We start from the raw sequence: 19,457 nt of genomic DNA on the forward strand, positions 1-19,457 counted from the left end.
GAGCACCTAAAAAGAGCCTTTGAGCTACATCCTTACCCACTCTTAATTAGAAAGTCAACGGGAAGTGTTATATATTATTATAACGCGTCAAATAAAATGGGAGTGTAATTACAAAACATTTCATTTAGCCTTCCACACCCTCTCATGTCATCCTAACCTTAAACCTTACAGAACTTCACAGACTGTGAAAACGATGTCTTTAGCTGACCTCTAGAGGACATGAGGGAAAAATGCATGACAGCCCACCAAATGAAACCCCAGTGTACTGTAGCCTAGCTCTCAGTACTGGAGGCCTTTAGAAACAAACCAAAATAATCTCATATCTTTAACAAACAAGACATAAACTGAACAATGGCAATACTACCAACACTGCATACAAAAAATAGGTTTGTGTCATATGCAATATTGAGTTTCAAGGACATCAGGATAGATGACGATAAAGATGTGATAGTTTGCCATGAGTGAAATGCTAGTGTACATACACGATATTGCCAAAAGTATTGAGTCACTTGCCTTGACTTGCATATACACTAAAGTGACATCCCATTCTTAATCCACAGGGTTTAATATGATGTTGGTCCACCCTTTGCAGCCATAACAGCTTCAACTCTTCTGGGAAGGCTTTCTACAAGGTTTAGGAGTGTGTTTATGGGATTTCTGGAACATTCTTCCAGAAGCGTATTTGTCAGGTCACACACCGATGTTGGACGAGGAGACTGGCTCTCAGTCTCCACTCTCATTCATCCCAAAGGTGTTCTATTGGGTTGAGGTCAGAACTGTGTAGGCCAGTCAAGTTCATCCACACCAAACTCTGTCATCCATGTCTTTGTGGACCTTGCTTTGTGCACTGGTGCACAGTCATGTTGGAACAGGAAGTGGCCATCCCCAAACTGTTCCGACAAAGTTGGAAGCATGGAATTGTCCAAAATCTCAAAAGAATTCAGAGTTCCTTTCGCTGGAATTAAGGGGCCAAGCCCAGTACATGCTCCAACATGGCTGTGCACCAGTCCTGACCTCAACCCAACAGAACACCTTTGGGAAGAATTAGAGCAGAGACTGAGAGCCAGTCTCCTCATCCAACATCAGTGTATAACCTCACAGATGCACCCCTGGAAGAATGGTCAAAAATTCCCATGGCCACACTCCTAAACCTTGTGGAAAGCCTTCTCAGAAGAGTTGAAGCCTTTATTGCTGCAAAGAGCGGACCGACGTCATATTGAACCCTATGGATTAAGAATGGGAGGTCACTTGAATTCATATGCGAGTCAAGGCAGGTGACCCAATACTTCTGGCAATACAGTGTATCCTTGGCTTAAATGTTTTCATTCAGGAACCCTGTGGCCTGTCTCCATCCACGGGTACACAGAACACATCATCTAACCTTTTTGGAAATTAACAGAGTGGAGTGCTTGACCTGGAATACAGCTACACTTTCCCATAGCAGGTATAGCTAGCTGGAAAATGCAGATCTGCACCAAACAAACTCACAAATCCAAGTACATGTTTAAGCGTATAACTGCAAAATGTCTGCAGGTGACTACGGCATAAATTGCACAGAACAGTACACAGAAAACAAATTGGGCACAATATTTTTAAACAAGCAGTATTTTAATTGACAATACAGTCCAAGAAAACAGTATCACATTAGATGTACTGTACATGTACAGTGAGGAGCACATGTATTTGATACCCTGCTAAAACAGGAATATAAAATCATCATTTGACAATTGATCTTAATGCCTTAACTCAAAAAATTAGTACAAATCAAACCGCCAAGGACACCAATTTTCTTTGTGATTGAAGAATGTATCGTAAATAGATAAATGTTTTCCTTAAATGCTAGGGGAAGGAAGTATTTGACCCCCTATGTAACCCTATGGGAATTTAACACATAGGGTTAACATAGGGGCAGGCAGATTTTTATTTTTAAAGGCCAGCTATTTCATGGATCTAGGATATTATGCATCCCGATAAATTTCCCTTGGCCTTTGAAATTAAAATAGCCCCACATCATCACATACCCTTCACCATAGCTAGAGATTGGCATGGTGCTTTTTCCAGTAGGCCTATTAGCCTGTTTGATTTGCATTGAGCTCAATGAGCATCAAACAGGCTAATAGGCCTACTGGAAAAAGCACCATGCCAATCTCTAGCTATGGTAAAGGGTATGTAATGATGTGGGGCTATCTTAATTCCAACGGCCAAGGGAACTTTATCAGGATGCATAATATCCTGAATCCATAAAATAGCTGGCCTTAAAAAATAAAAATCTGCCCGCCCCTATGTTAACCCTATGTGTTGAATTCCCATAGGGTTACATTGGGGGTCAAATACTTACTTCCCCCTAGCATTTAGGAAGAACATTTATTTATTTACGAAACATTCTTCCATCACAAAGAAAATTGGCGTACTTAGCGGTTTTATTTTTACTCAATTTTTGAAATTAAGACATTAAGATCAATTGTCAAATGACGATTTTATATTCCTCTTTTTAGGCAACTTTAGCATGGTATCAAATACATTTTCTCCTCACTGTATGTCCATTTCATTTGTGTTTGCTGAGAGTCAGATTTTCTCCTTGTCATGACCAACAGACTACATTATGGGCATTTGCACAAATCTATTATTTTGTGCTATTTTCATACCACCCAAGCAGTTGAGAGCAAGCAACAGCCTTGACTTCTCTTCCAATGAATATTGGGTACAGTCAAGACCACTTGTATTGCAAACTTTTACAATTACAGTAAGTATTTCAACAACATAATGTTAGCTTGATAGCTTATATAGTCTATCTGCCCCAACTTGTATGTACAGGGCTAGAAGGGTGTATACACATCAGAATTCCACCTATTCCACCAATTCCTCATAAATTCTTAACTCTTAATACATCCATCTCTGTTAGGTACAAAATATGCAATACCAAAACAATGGGATCGTTGTCTATGATATAAGACTAAAACTATTTTGACAAAATCAGTCAAATTGCATTCCTTTACATTAGCTCTCGAATATCACCGTTACTTTTTTGCACTACTATATGTATATCTAGACACAGTGCCATTTCTAAAGGTTTTGGACAGAAAGGCGTTGGGTACTACTATACACTCATAGCATATTCAGGGTTTGTCTGAATTTTCTAGTTCCTTATACACAATAGCACAGTGTCACAATATTGATTGAGTTTGTGACAGTTGTATAACTGTCAATAGTTTAAGATAATCTATCCATATAAATCCACCACTACACAAACTGGACGTAAAAGTCTTTCAATCAAAACCATAATCGTATTAACTGCTGAACATGTCTGATATATATATATATTTTATATAAAATGTAAGATGCTATACGCTCCATAGATATAGCAACACACAATCACAACACATAGCATAAAATGGATATACCTGTAATGAAGTGTTTTAAATGCTGAATGGCATTTCACTGAAATGCATCTGATGTACTGAAGCCTGAGATTTGAAATCAGTGCAGATGACCAGAATAGACAAACCAGTGTGTCTGGAGTGATTGTGTCCGCCAAGCCAAATTCATGCTCCCGAACATGCCACTGTCACTATATCAGTAACAATCACTTTAGGACGTTTGAATCAAAAAGATTCAAAACTTCTCCAAAAAGGTAAAAGCTATGTGCTTAAAAAGAGACCAACACTTGTCAATTTGAAGCACACACATATTGCTTTCCAATGGAGTGTATGGAATGCCTACTGTAAAGACTATTTCTTATGATGAAGAAAAATAACATTGTAGCTGAACAAGAATAGCCATATCCATTCTAGTCACTTATTAGCAGATTCCCAATGAGTACTGAATGCAAACAGTGAAAACACTGCCCTCTGTCTGTAAAAAGAAATAGTGCTGGACTACTCTCGGCTGAGGAATGTCTCTTTGTTTGTTACCACTTCCATGTCTTATGGGCTACAGTCGTATCTTGCCTGAGAGAATGTCATCAGACACAGCTTGAGTGAGAGGCACGTAGTTCTTCTGGGAACTGTCCAGGAAGTAGAGTGGATCCTGGACAGTCTCAGGACTAAATCCCTCCTGGACAAGTTTCCCCTTCTGCTGCTTGAAAGTCTCTGTGACATCTATGGATGTCTGAGGATGGCAAGGGAACAGAAAAAAAGATCAGGACCAAGTTCCCGTCTGGAATGTTTATAGTGTGACACCGCAGCAAATGTAAAACAGCAGCTGTCACCAGAAACTGTTACTTCAGCTCAAGTGAAACATTTAGGGTATGCTACAGCTAACCAAACACCTGCAACTGAAAGAGCAATTAATGTCCAATACCACCAATACATTAAACCATAGCATATTAGTTACCACTGACTAACAAATGCATGAAATATTTGAAAGACTATCACTTTACATTATTAAAAATAGATACTGCAGCTTTTCTGACTACGATAATACATACATTCATTAAGTCAATTATGTGCATTTACCTCCACTCTTAGAAACCATGGCCATGCGTATGCTGGAAGATTCTGGACCAAATGGCTGTAGAATGTCCTACCATCCAGTTTTTGGTCGGGCTTCAGGACAATGGCTGCCATACCTGCTCTTCCTTCATACCCTATTATTGAATAAAAAAAATACATTAAATTGTATCTATCTGAAGATACTGATGGAAAAGAAATGGCAAAGGCATACCACATGTAATGTGTGACTTAAACCTTTGGGTAGAAATGTGCGTAAGACTGGAAATGTGTTTTGTTAAAACAGTTGTCTACTACAGTTAGTTTTCTATGCTATTCTACTCCAATGGGTCTTGCATGACAACTTAACACCTTTGCAAAAACAGTTCACTCAGATAGAATTAAAACTAAAGATGAATTTAGCACAGAAGACATTCTGTTGAGCGAAACACCATTAAAACAGAGGATATAGGCTACTGGTCTTTAAAAGGCTGGTTTTACACACCTGGCACTGACACCCCATAGACATTCACATCCTGCACAAAGTCCAGACCGCCCAGGATCTCCGACACCTCAGTTGTAGCCACGTTCTCACCTTTCCATCTGAGGGACACACATGAACGGCTCATTCAGCCCACACATTTGCAACATTCAATACCTCTTAATCTTCTCTGGCTACATTTTTACAAGTCCTGCGTTATTAATTTCACATTCATAGCACCAGTTTCTGATGTTGCACAACTCTTTCACAGGAAAAGTTCATATTTTCTTAGCAGCACTAAACCATGAACTGATGATTTCCTCTGATATGGTTGGCGCCGTTTCTCTGTTTGAAGCCCACAGCTTCTCTGATTCCAAAGTTTAATGAAGGTCTTATGCTTGGCTGCTCGTCCACTAGCGCTAGGCCCTTGTTAACCACCAGATGGCGCTGACAGTCAGGTTTAGAGAGAGGGGACGACCATGTTAGAGGAAACAGCGGAGTGGAACGCTGCTTCTCTTGGGGGAGAAGCCCACTGGAGAAGAGGGGGGAGTATGAGACAGAGAAAGAATCCACGCACCGCCCTAATTCACTATTCACTACTTTACACAGTGACAGCACAGGCTGAGACCAAGAAGACAGACAGCGCGACAAAAGAAAACAACTCTTTTTTGCACAGTTTCATTTCTTGAGATATACTGTATGAACAAATGTCCTCTTGTTTTGGTTCAAATCCACGGTTTGTTTTTATTTGTTCTTATATTGTTGGTACCCAATGATTTCTGGAATGATTATCTTTGCCCTTCTACTAAAACAAACATAATGGGCCCTAGTTGGGCGATCAGAAACGGCTAGTCAGAGGCGCAAAGTTTATAGACATTAAAGGTGTGGCCCGTCCACAATCACTAATTTAACAGCGTGGGCATTGAGCGCTGGGCGTTGGGGGCGTGTTTTTGGGCATAACATCCTTTAAACCAATGAGAATGACATCAGTCATTCCCTCTCACAGCATGTAGCGCAACTTCAAACAGCGCATCGATATTTTGATGGTCAGTGGCTCACTTGAAGGAATCTGCTTGCACGCGAGGCTGTATGGAACGCGGACTGCACTAATATGAAGATATTATGGACAGTATCTAGACAGTAATGATGTTTGGTGCCTCTGGAGTTAATATGATTAGTTTAGTCTGTGATCATTCGTGGCCTCTATTTTTCGATGGCAACAAAAACAAAAGAAATGTACATTACATTACAGAAATGTAAGAGAAAACACAAAGAACTAAGAGAATGTTGGTGGTGCATGAGGCCAAGTGATTATAATTTGAGTTAAAAATAAAAATAAATATTCACAACTCACAAATGAGTCATTAATATTGTTAATATACCCTTACCCTTCAGGCTGTACTTTCTCAGTATTATCAAAAAACAAATGCTACAACACAACCCGACTCTCAATAGTTGACGCCCAAAAAAACTCTAGAACTCACACTTGAGGAATTTTTAATGCAGAGCTTTTCAAATCCACGTCCTCTCCACAAATCACTGCGCTGTAACTCTTACGTCACCTAATAGGCACGCAGTTTCTGCGTCACATCATCAGCGCTCGCTACCTGCCAGACGGCCAGAAGACAAACGGCCACATTGTGACCCTGCGCTCCCAGACTCCTCGCTTAGACGCAAGCTTTTGACCCAATGGCAGGGCTTCACTAATGAACCTATTGTCTCTTTAATCTTCTCGTCATGGTAACCGCTTCCAATGGAACCCCTTCAACGAGGAACGGCGGGGTGGAGGGGAGGGGGGGGTTAGTGGAGTGAGGAGGGGAGGGGGGCATTTTCAGCCAAGGCCTAACTAGGAGTCCTCTAGACTGTAATTGGAGGTTTAAAAAAAAAAAAAAAAAAAAAACTCTCTCACACACACACAGGCACCTACACACACACACACCCTTCCTTAGCCACTTTAAGAGGGGTGGGGGCCCTGCGTCACCGCGTCTGGGTGGTTTTTGTGAATGGCTGCGGTGGCCTGGTTTCTTGGCCTCTTGGAGTTGTCCTTGCCAATCCCGATTAGTCCAAGCCAACACTTCTTCCGCTAGGGTGCCAACAGCCAGAAGGGGAAAAAAACCCCAGCTCTCTCTAGGGCGAGTTTTCTTCTTTGAGTGCTCTGCTACAACTTAGATGGCGTTAATTCATATGGGTATTGAGTCTAGGGAGCCACAGCAGGGGCAGAGTGGCTACTGGAAGGCGGCAGGAATGTCGGCGGCTGTGACGAATGGCACAGCCGGAGCATCAATCTCTGCCAGCATTGCCTGAGGAATGGAGGCTCAACAATGGGGAGGGTCACCCGGGGCCGAGGGTGGCAATGTAGAGAGGGGGGCACACAATAGAGGAAAGGGGGACACAACATGCAAAATGTCAGCCCTGGGAAATCTATGGGCCTTCATGGGAGGGAGGGAGGGATGGAGGGATATGGAGGGAGAGGAGGGAGAGTGAAATGGCAGATACAGATGATAGTTCTTCAGAGAAGTGGAGAGATGAGAGGGAGAAGAAATAAGAAGATCTTGAAGAGCTTGAGATGACTTGGTCACCTGTTTAAACACTCACTGCTCTCCGGACTACTACACCGCAGAGTGGATACTATGAAATATCCATTTCACTCACAAAATATATACGCAGACATGTAGTGGAGGACTGGTTGGAAATTTAGTTTGAGATAAATTATTCTACCAGCGCAGAGCCTTCCTAAACTGAGAAAAAACACTCAAGCCATCTGGAATTTTGGATCTCATTTTAATCCCTATATACAACTCTCTGTGTGATTTAACATTGTATCCAATTTCAATTGGAATAATCTGTAAGGATTAAAGCCATAGGTACTCTGACCTGAAATCACTTCCAAGCCAAGAACGTTCAAATGGTTTATCAATTAATACAGACCTACTGCAAATTGTTCTGCAGCTGTATGTAGACTGCTATGAATTTCTCCAGCATTGGACCATTTGAAAAGTACTCTGGTTTATGTAAACCCTATAATTATCAGTGTACATGCAGTCTCCAGTATGTCAAATTCTCTTCAAGGCATTCATAAAAGTAAGAAGTCTCCAAGAAGATCTGTTATAAAACAGATTTTAGAGCTAGACTGAGTCAAGGGGAAACCAAATAAATTAAAGTAGAAAATTGTATTTCTTTAGCTCTGTCAAGAGCCTCAGTATAAAGAAAATATATAGTATGGCTGTTCAGAGTATCCTGAAACAGATGAAAGCACTGGATTTGTTGGGAGAGTCTGCTGTCGAATTGAAAGCCCTGCTTAGTGGTTTTGGTTACTTTGAAACCCCACAGGCCCTGGTCAGGCATGAATAGGAATCACCATTTCTGACCTGACCATGGGGCAATTTGTGGTCAGTGACGTCAAGGACTTGAATAATACTGAGAGAGGCATGAGAGCAAACTTGTGTGTACAATATTACATAATAACCTGTCACCAGCGGACTTGCATCAAGGAGGTTTTAGAGTGCCCTACATTGGGGTGTGCATTTCATCCATATCAATTGATCAATAAACACAAATAAACGGTACCTGAATGTGTCTCCGATGCGGTCTCGGAAGTACACAAAGTCCCTGTGGTCCTGCAGCATCAGGTCACCGGTGTTAAAGTACACATCCCCCTCCTGGAAGACATTCCGGAGCAGTTTCCTCTCAGACATCTCCTTGTTGCCGGCGTACCCCAGGAAGGGGTTCATGCCAGAGACGGGGGCCACCAGAATACCAGTCTCCCCTCAAAACAGCAGATCAAGCAGTAAATGACAGAACCATCTCTGGTTGTTTGGTTTGACTGATTTCACATCACTACAAGGCAAATATTTGTCTGCACTCTTTCAGCCTGTAGCAACTGTAATGTATGCTCAAGATCTTTAACCTGAAGAACCCTGTTTGCAGTGATAGGGGCCCCATCATATTATAGACAGGGCCATCTACAAGTTGTAATTTCACTGAACAGTAGTCACTCCGTGGGAACCTTCAAAAGCAGGCACAACACAAGTAAGCGCTCAGTGCACGCTAGTACTGTACTGACAGAAGTATGAGGTTTCAGAGTGCTCACCTTTCTTTGCTCTTGTGCATCTTCCTGACTCTGTTCGGATAGGCTCATATGTGTTGGGATGACACTTCAAGAAGTCGAAGGGGGAGTTCCTCTGAGGATAACCGTATGCATAAACACAGTCTCTTAAAATGAATAATTCGGTAAATACTGTTAGTATTTTAAAGTGCTATAAAATCTCTAATGTAATTCAGTGCATGACAAAAACCATAAACTGGAGACCATGTTTTGTTTATGTTTATATTTTGCCTAAAGTGACATCTTTGTTCAAATGAATAGAAATAGATTTTTGTTTTCCAGTTAAAACTACACAAGAAGTGTACATTTAGCTTCAAAATAGCTTTTTGGCGAATTCCAAAGAAGGGTGTGGGCACCCAAAGTCAGGATATGATGGAAGCGAAAGCCATGGGAGCAAAAAAACACCCTGGACTTACCTTGTTGAAATAACCTGCACGGCCAATGGGTCCGATTTCATTAGTGTAGTTGAGGAAGCCAATGCTCGCCTCGGTCATACCGTAGGCCTCACGGATGTGGATTTTGCCAAAGCGCTTGGCGAATTCCCTCCAAACGTCAGCTCGCAGGCCACTCCCAGCTGCTATTCGGACTTGGTGCGCAGTCTCTTCAGCGGTCTAACAGGGATTATAACCAGATTAGCCATATCAGAATGCAGATTAGTTTTTAATCCAGCTACTCATACAGTAGAAGTGTGTGATACTGATGGGAGATTTCAGGGGAGAAAAGCAGCACAAGCCAAGCAAGTGTCATCTAGCTAAATCTCAATTTGTCTGCATTGTTTAAATTATTCCCAACTACATATTGAAGTACTAGACATAGCATAATACAAAAAAAAACCCCATGATAATGGAGTAAGTCTGTTTCCTTTCTAAGATAATGAGAACATCATCAGAGTTTGTTATTTACCTTAGGCTGATTGATCAGGTACCGACAGAGCTCTCCGATGTACTGGAAGACAGTCACATTGTATTTTTGGCAGTCTTTCCAAAACTGGCTTGCAGAGAATTTTTTCTTCAGAACGCAAGTGGCTCCTGTGGGAGAAATATAAACAGGTTTCTTTTGCTCTGATCATCACTTCATACCACCAATGAGGAGGAGTTATCTACGTGAAACCTTCCTGGAAATATATTAATGATTTATTACAGAATTACTGTATAATATGATTACTTGTGTATGTGTTAACCTATTTTCACAAACCACCTCAATCTAACTGGGCAGGTTCCATGTGTTTTTACTCATACGGTAGATGCTTGGTCAGAACAATGCATATTTCAGTCTCTGCTCTGCCTGCAAGTCATGCCTTGAAATGTAGCTATCAGACAACCACTACAACCGGGGCATGCTTGGGCATTTCCAGGAATTGTGTGCAACTTGGGCTTTGTTTTTGTTTTTTTTTCTAAAGCGTTAGCTAAAAATATCCTGTAGTAAGAGTACACAGCCAACTTGTTTTTATAGGGTTGTAGGTTTCTGAACAGAATTCAATGCCATGGGAAAGGGAGCACCTCTCGAAAAACTACACAAAGTCTTTGTTTGAGTCAATGTTTTACTTTTAAAATCACATACTGCCCAAAATGAGCTTTCAAAAAAGAAGAGCTTCAGTCTTCAAAGCACATTGTTTTATGTTTTATGAGTTCTGACATGCCATTCTGCAACAAGGGTTTACCTATTTGTGAAGTTTTGGATACTAATTTTTAAAACATTTAAAAGTCAAAGACAGTGTGCAGATAGCTTAAAAAAAAGAAAAAAGATCCAGATGCTCTTAGTGTTTGGTCATGTCAACATTTTCAACAATTATTTTACCAAAGTGCTTAAGCTTCCTTCAAAATGTGTTGTTGTTTTTCCTTACCGAGCTCGATGCAACCACCAATGCCCAGAAGGGAGGCAGACATGTGGTAAAGGGGGAGTGTGACATAGATGTTGTCATTGGCTGTGGCTCCACATAAACGCAGGAAACTCATGCACATCACCGCTTTGATATGACTCACGCGGGCAGCCTTAGGGAGACCTGGGGAAACAACAACAGAAGGTTCCGCTGAATGATGACACATGAAAGCCTCTATTTAATACTACAGAATGGGTGTAAATGACACGAGTGTGCTCTACAGGCTATCTGATGAAGCTATGGAAAGGATGACTTATAGTATAGCCTAAGTGTAGGTCTACACACTGAAGTAAAATGATATGATTTGAATGACAAAAACAAAATAAAAAACAGGCTAATGATACGATCAGTCATCAGTTTAGCGAGGCAGCCTTTAGCTACAGTATAGTGCTCCAACTGCATGGAACGAGCTACAGAAACTTAAACGGAGGTCTTCCTCTCATTACTTGATTGTTACGCATTTATTGAACCAATTGTATCACTCTGCCAGTTCTTCTTTTAAAATTTGATATCTTTTCACTTTAATTTTTGCATTTCTATTTTTATATTATTGTCACTGCTCTCTTTTCCTTTTGGTCAATGTTGTCATTTGTCTTTTTGCACACTGCCTTCATCCACTGCCAGGGTCCACTTGAAAAAAAGAGACAATGAAAGAAGTGTACACTGGAGTAAAAATAGGATTTAAATCAACAACAAAAACAAAACAAAAAAACAATCAGTACTATAATTACTACTCACGACTACCATTACGTTATTTCCAACCATGCGCTTGACCAGGTCATTTTTTAAAAAAAAAAACCCAGCAAAATCAGCTTTTGGTCAAAATAACAATAGCGTCTAAAACGACCACGAGCACCAGTAGCACTTACATTCACACATGGCTATTTATTGTGTCCCTGTCAAATCTGCCTTGATTTTGGGAGCCCTGGTGCCATGTGGGAAACTGGCACTGGAGACTAAACACATGAAGAAAGTGGCCATGCTGTTAATCCAGAACACATTTACCCCTTCATAAAACCAAGTGGATTGTTTCTGACATGGTAAATTACTGCTCTCTAAGGATGCTGGTTGGCCTTGCGACAGCACGTTGAGTGACTTATATGGGTGTTGAGCAAAGCTGTTAAAAGTGTTCTTTCTCTGCGCCAGACTTCAGTAATTGTGAGACAGATGTGTTTAATGCATGTTTTACGCACATGCTAAGCATGCATAAGACTTTGCTGTTAACTCTCTGTGGGGGACCCGCATGAATGTGCTGGAATTTTGCAGGCAAGGGTGTCAACACCATTTGAATTTGAAGCGCATTACACAATTTGAGATACAACCAAAAAATAAATAAAAAAATAAAAACAGGGCTCTTCTGCTAAATATTCATTTTCCAGACAGTGCTCCTCATTAGTGAAAGAGAAACTGACCACCGTGTATAATAGCATTTTGTTAGATTCAAACCATATCACAGTGATATCTGGATGAACTACAAACCTTGAGTCCATTCCTTCAAACCAAAAACAAACGGGCATTTCAATGGCTTAATGTCTTCTGGCACTTTAATTAGTTGCATGAAGAGGGGAAAACAAGGCAACTGTATAACTGCATAGGTGCGGGTAATGGCCAAATCTCTGTGAATGACTAAACACTGTCTAGTGGGCTTGGATGCTGGCCTACCTGTGGTTCCCGAGGTGAAGATGAAGAGGAAGTTTGACATGAGCGTAGCCAGGGTCTTTTCCAAGGGCGGCTGGGCTTCACCAGAAGCTTCTTCCACTTTGTCCAGTAACGTGTGCAAACCCTCCACCGAGGAGCTATTGTCTGTAACCCACAGCTCAATCCCATTGTCCTTCAGGCTAGATAGTACCTCTTCTCGGGAGCTAACCAAATCTGCAGAGAGAAGAAGACATACTGTACGTACGATTTTGCCAAAATACCAAACAGAGATATTTTTTACCCATTCTAATTCACTCTTGGGACAGAATGACAACACTGTGGAGAGGGCACATTTTTGCACACAAATCTCTCAACACAGAATCTCTCTCCCTCTGTCTTTCTGTCTCTCTCTCCATCAACAGTAGTACATATCTTCTGATTCAATACACCCTACTCTGATCTCCAGTATACTGTAGCCTAATTCAACACGCATATTTCAAAGTTAACCCCACATACCTCACTGATGGTGTGAAATATGATAAGAAGAGGAACAAATTCCAATGAGGATAGTTGACAGGTTATATCACAGCAATTATCTTTTGAGCATGCTATAAAATTATAAGTGATAGTGAGTGACGTCAGGAAACAGATGGCTATACATAACTTCTGTCTAGGGACTGCTGGATTACATAATTCACATCACATATTATGTGCAATTTGGCCATTTGTTATATGCGTGAGTATGGAAATGCAGGCTGTTGTTTGCAACATCTGTCGCGTAAAAACGTACAGTAAGTTTACAAAAGAATCATATGATTGCGCAACCCGATAATTAAAGAGGAATATAATACAAAGATTGGGTTACAAGGGCGATGTCAGCTTGGAATAACCAAAGATGACTACCGACTATTTGCCTAAGCATGATTTAACAGACCTGTACAAATGTAATGTCCATAGGCTGCAATTTGCGACACGTTAGATAGCCTACTTGGAGCACTGTTTACATGATTGACAAGTAGGCTAACACTACCTTGAACGACAGGGAGTAGAACCAGCCCTGCGTCACATATGCAAGCTATAAGCAAGCGCAAGTTATAATAAGGTATACCTGAGCCTACGACGAGTGTTTTTGCTCCACAGCTCTGAAAACAGTGAAGAAATGACTTGGATTTGATGTTAAAATTGAGGAACGCGACCTCACAGCCCAGTTTGCAAAGTCCAAACCAAACGCATATGAAGTCGGGTTCATTGCTCATCAAAAGTGCAACAATGTCTCCTTGTTTCAAGCCTCCCTCGTTTTTAAACACGTTTGCAAATTTGTTGCTCCTTACATCAACGTCCTGGTAAGTCAGACTTTGATTCTCAAACACTATGAACGGTTTGCCAGGAGTTGTCCTTGCCTGGTGAACAAAACAGTCGAGATAGGTGATAACCCCGCTCTTCATCCGTGACTTCACGGCCACCCCAACCTTTCGTAGTTTTAAGTAATAAATCAAGTCCTCCCAAAAGTAAGGGTAAAACATCCGTAGAAAAGCCAGGAGTGTCAATAATCCAGTCGCAGTGGAAGTAAGCACCCAAGTCAACATTATGTGTGTACAGGGAGGAAACGCCTCAGCTGCTTTACTAGCCTACTCAGTGAAAGTTTGGAGCTTTACCCCTATATTTAAATGCCTGCACGTGCACCGCGCATGCTCAAGATGGAGTTAGCTTTTTTGATTTCATACCAGCGCTCCATTGACCAAATTATTCAAGTGTCAAAACCTTCTTCTCGGAGTGATAAACTTACTGTAATTAGTCTAGGCTACATATAATTTGTCTATGACAATTTTACTATTGACAAAAAGTGATTAGTTATTATAATAAATGCAATGTAGGCCTATCTGCTGAATCTCAGTTATAGCTGTTATGTGACATAGCCTACACTGAGGGTCAAAGTTCTCTAGTTCACTTGTTCACATTTGCATCAACCTGAGGCAGCATTATAATTGCATGCATCGTTCCAAATGTCTCATATTCAATAGTCCTAATATATCACAAGTAGCCTAATTTCGAGAGATGGCCTACTGAAACAATATAACAATATCCATAACCCAAATGAATCAATCATATTGTGTCTTTCTCTCATCTCCCACTAAATTACAAGCAATAAACACAGAGGTGTTACCGAGTATACGACCCCTCTGATAATGAAACAGCTCCTCCTGCTTTGGCCTGCTAGGCTACAGTATCACTGCAACTTCTCCAACCCACTCATTGTGTTCCTTGTAATCATGCTGTAGGACTGTCTGTGGTTACCCATGACCTATGGCACACATGAGATTTATTCTAGTGAACTCAAGGGTATCTGTACATCAACTTTTTGTAAATTACAAGTTGGTACAGGTTTTTTTTTTTTTTTTGTCTGGAAAATATTTCTACAAACACAAATAGACAATGTGGTAGTTCAGTGGTTGTAGCTACGAGGCATTATGTTTGGATTAGGACATGTTTGAATGATTTGCATATAATCATACCACACCCTCGTTTCTATTTCCTTTCTCACAGGTCCACAATCATCACAAGAGAATAGCACAGCTACTCCAATCTAACAGGTTGTCTTTTTCCCTCTCCTCCCACTCCTCATAAAAATGACTGAATGACTTTTGGATTATGTTTCATAAATAAGATATCTTATCTGACCAATTCAGTGACAATCTGTAGATTACACACACACATATACAGTGGGTATAGTAAGTATTCACACCCATGCTAAAGTTGACTAAAAAGAGGAATGTAAAATCATCTTTTGAGAATTGATTGTAATGCCTTAATTCAAAAAATGAGTAAAAATCAAACCGCTAAGGACACTAATTCTCTTTGTGATTGAAGAATGTATCGTAAATAGATAAATGTTCTTCCTTAAATACAGGTTGCATAAGTATTCAACCCCTATGTTAAATTCCCATAGGAGCAGGAGGATTTTTTATATGTTTTTATTTTTAAAGGCCAGCTATTTCATGGATCCAGGATATTATGCATCCTGATAAAGTTCCCTTGGCCTTTGGAATTAAAATAGCCCCACATCATCACATACCCTTCACCATAGATAGAGATTGGCATGGTGCTTTTTCCGGTTAGCCTATTAGCCTGTTTGATTTGCATTGAGCTCAATGAGCATCAAACAGGCTAATTGGCTAACTGTAAAAAGCACCATGCCAATCTCTAGCTATGGTGAAGGGAATGTGATGATGTGGGGCTATTTTAATTCCAAAGGCCAAGGGAACTTTATCAGGATGCATAATATCCTGGATCCATGAAATAGCTGGCCTTTAAAAATAAAAACATATAAAAAATCCTCCTGCTCCTATGGGAATTTAACATAGGGGTTGAATACTTATGCAACCTGTATTTAAGGAAGAACATTTATCTATTTACGATACATTCTTCAATCACAAAGAAAATTAGTGTCCTAAGCGGTTTTATTTTTACTCATTTTTTGAATTAAGGCATTACAATCAATTCTCAAAAGATGATTTTATATTCCTCTTTTTAGTCAACTTTAGCATGGGTGTGAATACTTACTATACCCACTGTATATATATATATATATATATATATAGAGAGAGAGAGAGAGAGAGAGAGAGAGAGAGAGAGAGAGAGAGAGAGAGAGAGGTCACACACTTTGATCTTTTCATGTTTATTGACTGATCTTTCGGCACACAGCCTTGATCAAGTCTTAATGATGATCATGAAATAAAGAGCTCAGAGTGTGCGGCTACTCTATTTTCAATTCGATATACATCCTGGCCAGCACCTCGACTTGGGTGTATGTACCTCCTCCAAGCTTTTCATATACAGTAATGCAAAAATAAACACCAAGAAGTCATTGCATGAGTCAGGCTCGGCGTCAGGGGGGGGCCATAGGGGTCCAGGCCCCCCCAAACAGGTCTCTGTGCCCCCCCAAACAGAGTGCTATGTAGTAGATATTTTGCAGTTTCTATTCAGATATTTTGTATTTTCCCCCGACAGGTGCCCCCCCCTGTCGATGCTCATAGCCCCCCCACTCGTTGCTCTCTGGCTCCGAGGCTGGCATGAGTTACGATAATAATAAAGACTTTGTTCTTGTTTAATCCTTTATCATGTTTCAAACAGATAAGACAAACTGTATGGGTGTACATGTGTGGCGAATAGATTCAGGGAATTATCGATGCAAAAGATCTTTGTGCTGATAAACAATTCATTATCAGTTACCAAGAGGAACCAGTGGAATTCCCTTGGACTAACTGAACAAAATGACAGTGATCAATTAAGTTGAGGAAAGCTACCAACCTTGGCCACAAGGAAGTGCTATAACGCAAGCTAATCATTCTCAAACACTCATTCAGTGAAAGTTAACAATAGACAAGCCAAACCATTGAGGAGTAAGAGTGTGGAAGGGGCGGGGTGAGATTCAGGGTGTGTGTGTGTGTGTGTGTGTGTGTGTGTGTGTGTGTGTGTGTGTGTGTGTGTGCGCATGTGGTTGTGTCTGCACTGCAGTATTTAGTAGGCTACAGGCATTCATTCTAATAACGTTTTATGTTATTGTATTTTTTTTTACTATTGCCAATCGCTCAGAAACCATATCTCGCTTGGGGTAAGTTCTTGCCAGAGGTGGAAAAGTCCAGCTTCAGAAAGTATAAGTCCTACCACATATATGTGCCATCCATTCACTTAAACCAGCTGATTCTAGTTTAGCACAACTCTTCAACCAGGTAGAGCAGCTAACTGGTGAGATCACCTGTGTTAAGTGCACAGGTAGAACCAGTACAGGGTTGGACCTTTACTTTCTGAAGCGGAGTTTTCACCTCTGGTTCTTGCTTGCTTATTAGGTGAGTTTCTTGCTTAATTGAGTTGTTCTCATTGAGGTTGGTTGTATCCCGATATGTTTGACCCAGTTTAAACTTGCAATACATTTTCTGAAAAGACATTATAAATTGTGTGTAATTATACAATAGCAACAAATGTACTTTTTTTTTATTCCACTCTATATTCTAATAGGAAATAAAATAGAATACTCCAAACTCTGTCATTTTGTCTCATTGATGGAAGCTATTTTAGCAATTACAGTAAAGTGTGACTCCCAGACACCCACATAGAACTGAATGAGGAACTACCAGTGGAACTACCAGTAGAACTGCCCGTTCCTGCGGTGATGTGTCATACAGTATTTCTCCTTTATCAGACAACTCTCCATTAAACAGCAACGACAGAGGAGCTAGGCCTCAAAAGGCATTCTTCACCATTTTCAGACTGAGAGGGTCACCTCTTGTCATAGCGATTGTCACAGATAACTCCTAGAGCTTCCTGGAGCGTGAGAGAGGGGCTGAGAGACAGAGAGGGATAAAGGCCTACTGAGGAGGCCCTGAGCTGATAGCAATCAATGGACCTGAGACAGAGAGGACAGAAGTTCTGGCACAAAATACTTGACATAAATAGGACCCATGTAATTCTAGACCTGTTTGACAAATAGGGACAAAGCACTCAGCCAACAGTGACAGCGTTGAGTGAGAACAGACAATACAGATGAGAGGAGTTTCCCAAGGATGGATATAAATGGCACTCTTACTGTACATTTAGAGTGGTGCTCTAGTTGACAGATGTCATTCTTAATCTATGTGAAATATTACCAGCCAAGGAGTGAAACACAAAGGCCATTCATAACAATTAGTTTCATATCATTATACACGTCAATCATATATCATAAGTGCAATAAATGCCACAAGTTATTCTCTAAATGTTGCAATTTGAGCAGATAAGATAATATGAGATTAGATAATATGAGTCAGATTTACACAAGAGTAGCCTACTGACTCACTTGAAAAGCCTAGAGGATTCAGGTAGGCTACAGATTTAAAAGGGATAGAGAGATGACTGTTCTAGAGTATATAATTCGATTACCCACGTGCCACAAAAAAAATCTGTTTTGCAACGCTGCACCAATTCCCCATAGCCTCATGACTGTCTTGAAAGTCACCACGAAGTAGCCTATGACCATCTAACCTACATGACAGTTTCTCTTTCCGTTAATAGCTGTGGCAATATCGTCTCCATGTAACTGACATATAGGTGTGGTCTGTTGTGACTACTACACTGTTCCACAGACATGTTTCTGTCATAGATAAACGAAAGCGTGCTATGCATGGCACGCCCACTTTGGAGGTTGGTTGTACAACAAGAGTCACATGACACATTACGCGAGTCATAAATACGAATGACAAGCTGCATGAACTGTATTGTCCTCACCACATGTAACTGAGTGGTGTAACAGAAAAACATGTTAAAATCGCGATAAATTTGATTAGTCGCTATTTAGTCTTCGGGCGCACTAGACTTGGAACTGCTGTGCCATTTTCTAAGCGTTGTTTTAAGAGAAACCTTAGTGATGATCTCTCCAGTGACATGGGTGTCCGCGCTGTTGGCGAGTATCTTTTCGGTGCATATTGCACAAAGACTGCGTTTTCCTTACTTTTGGAAAGACTTATTCTACTTGCTGAAAGTAATCCGATATGGCATTCGCTTGGAAATATACAAACGGACTAAAAGAGTGGTGACAGTCATTGACAGATTTGTTCAACAGGCTGCAGAAATTCCCAACAAGACATTTCTTATTTATGAGGGAGTCAGTTACACCTATGAAGAGATTGATAAACGAAGCAACAAGGTGGCACAGGTGTTTGCCGAACGGGGAACCGTGAAGAAAGGAGACACCGTTGCGCTGCTGATGAGCAACGAGCCAGATTTCTTATGTGTCTGGTTTGGATTGAGTAAACTGGGATGTTCTGTGGCTTTCCTCAACATAAACATTAAGTCAAGATCCCTGTTGCATTGCTTCAACTGCTGTGGAGCCAAACTAATGGTTGTTGGAGCAGGTAAACATGTGAATCCATTTTTCACAGGTCACAACTGAAT

At 40.7% G+C, this 19,457-nt stretch overlaps 2 protein-coding genes across 2 annotated transcripts in view; one reads left to right on the plus strand and one right to left on the minus strand.

Moving 5' to 3' along the window:
• Positions 1-2,435: 2,435 nt before the first annotated feature.
• On the minus strand, positions 2,436-14,151 carry LOC134101286 (long-chain fatty acid transport protein 6). The gene is made up of 10 exons (XM_062554887.1): positions 13,639-14,151; positions 12,555-12,764; positions 10,857-11,015; positions 9,917-10,041; positions 9,430-9,624; positions 8,999-9,089; positions 8,476-8,674; positions 4,933-5,030; positions 4,455-4,585; positions 2,436-4,107 (listed from the first exon to the last, which is right to left on the minus strand). The coding sequence occupies exons 1-10, from the start codon at positions 14,114-14,116 to the stop codon at positions 3,931-3,933; spliced, it is 1,863 nt and encodes a 620-aa protein (XP_062410871.1). The 5' UTR covers positions 14,117-14,151; the 3' UTR covers positions 2,436-3,930.
• Positions 14,152-18,780: 4,629 nt separating this feature from the next.
• Positions 18,781-19,457, plus strand: part of slc27a6 (solute carrier family 27 member 6) — a 35,827-nt gene continuing 35,150 nt past the window's right edge. The window contains exon 1 of the mRNA XM_062553443.1: positions 18,781-19,417. Coding sequence (XP_062409427.1) covers positions 18,931-19,417 — 487 coding nt within the window. The 5' untranslated portion in view covers positions 18,781-18,930. The remainder of the gene's footprint in view (positions 19,418-19,457) is intronic.

This window comes from Sardina pilchardus, chromosome 14 (genome assembly GCF_963854185.1).
Source record: "Sardina pilchardus chromosome 14, fSarPil1.1, whole genome shotgun sequence".
Lineage (NCBI taxonomy): Eukaryota > Metazoa > Chordata > Actinopteri > Clupeiformes > Clupeidae > Sardina > Sardina pilchardus.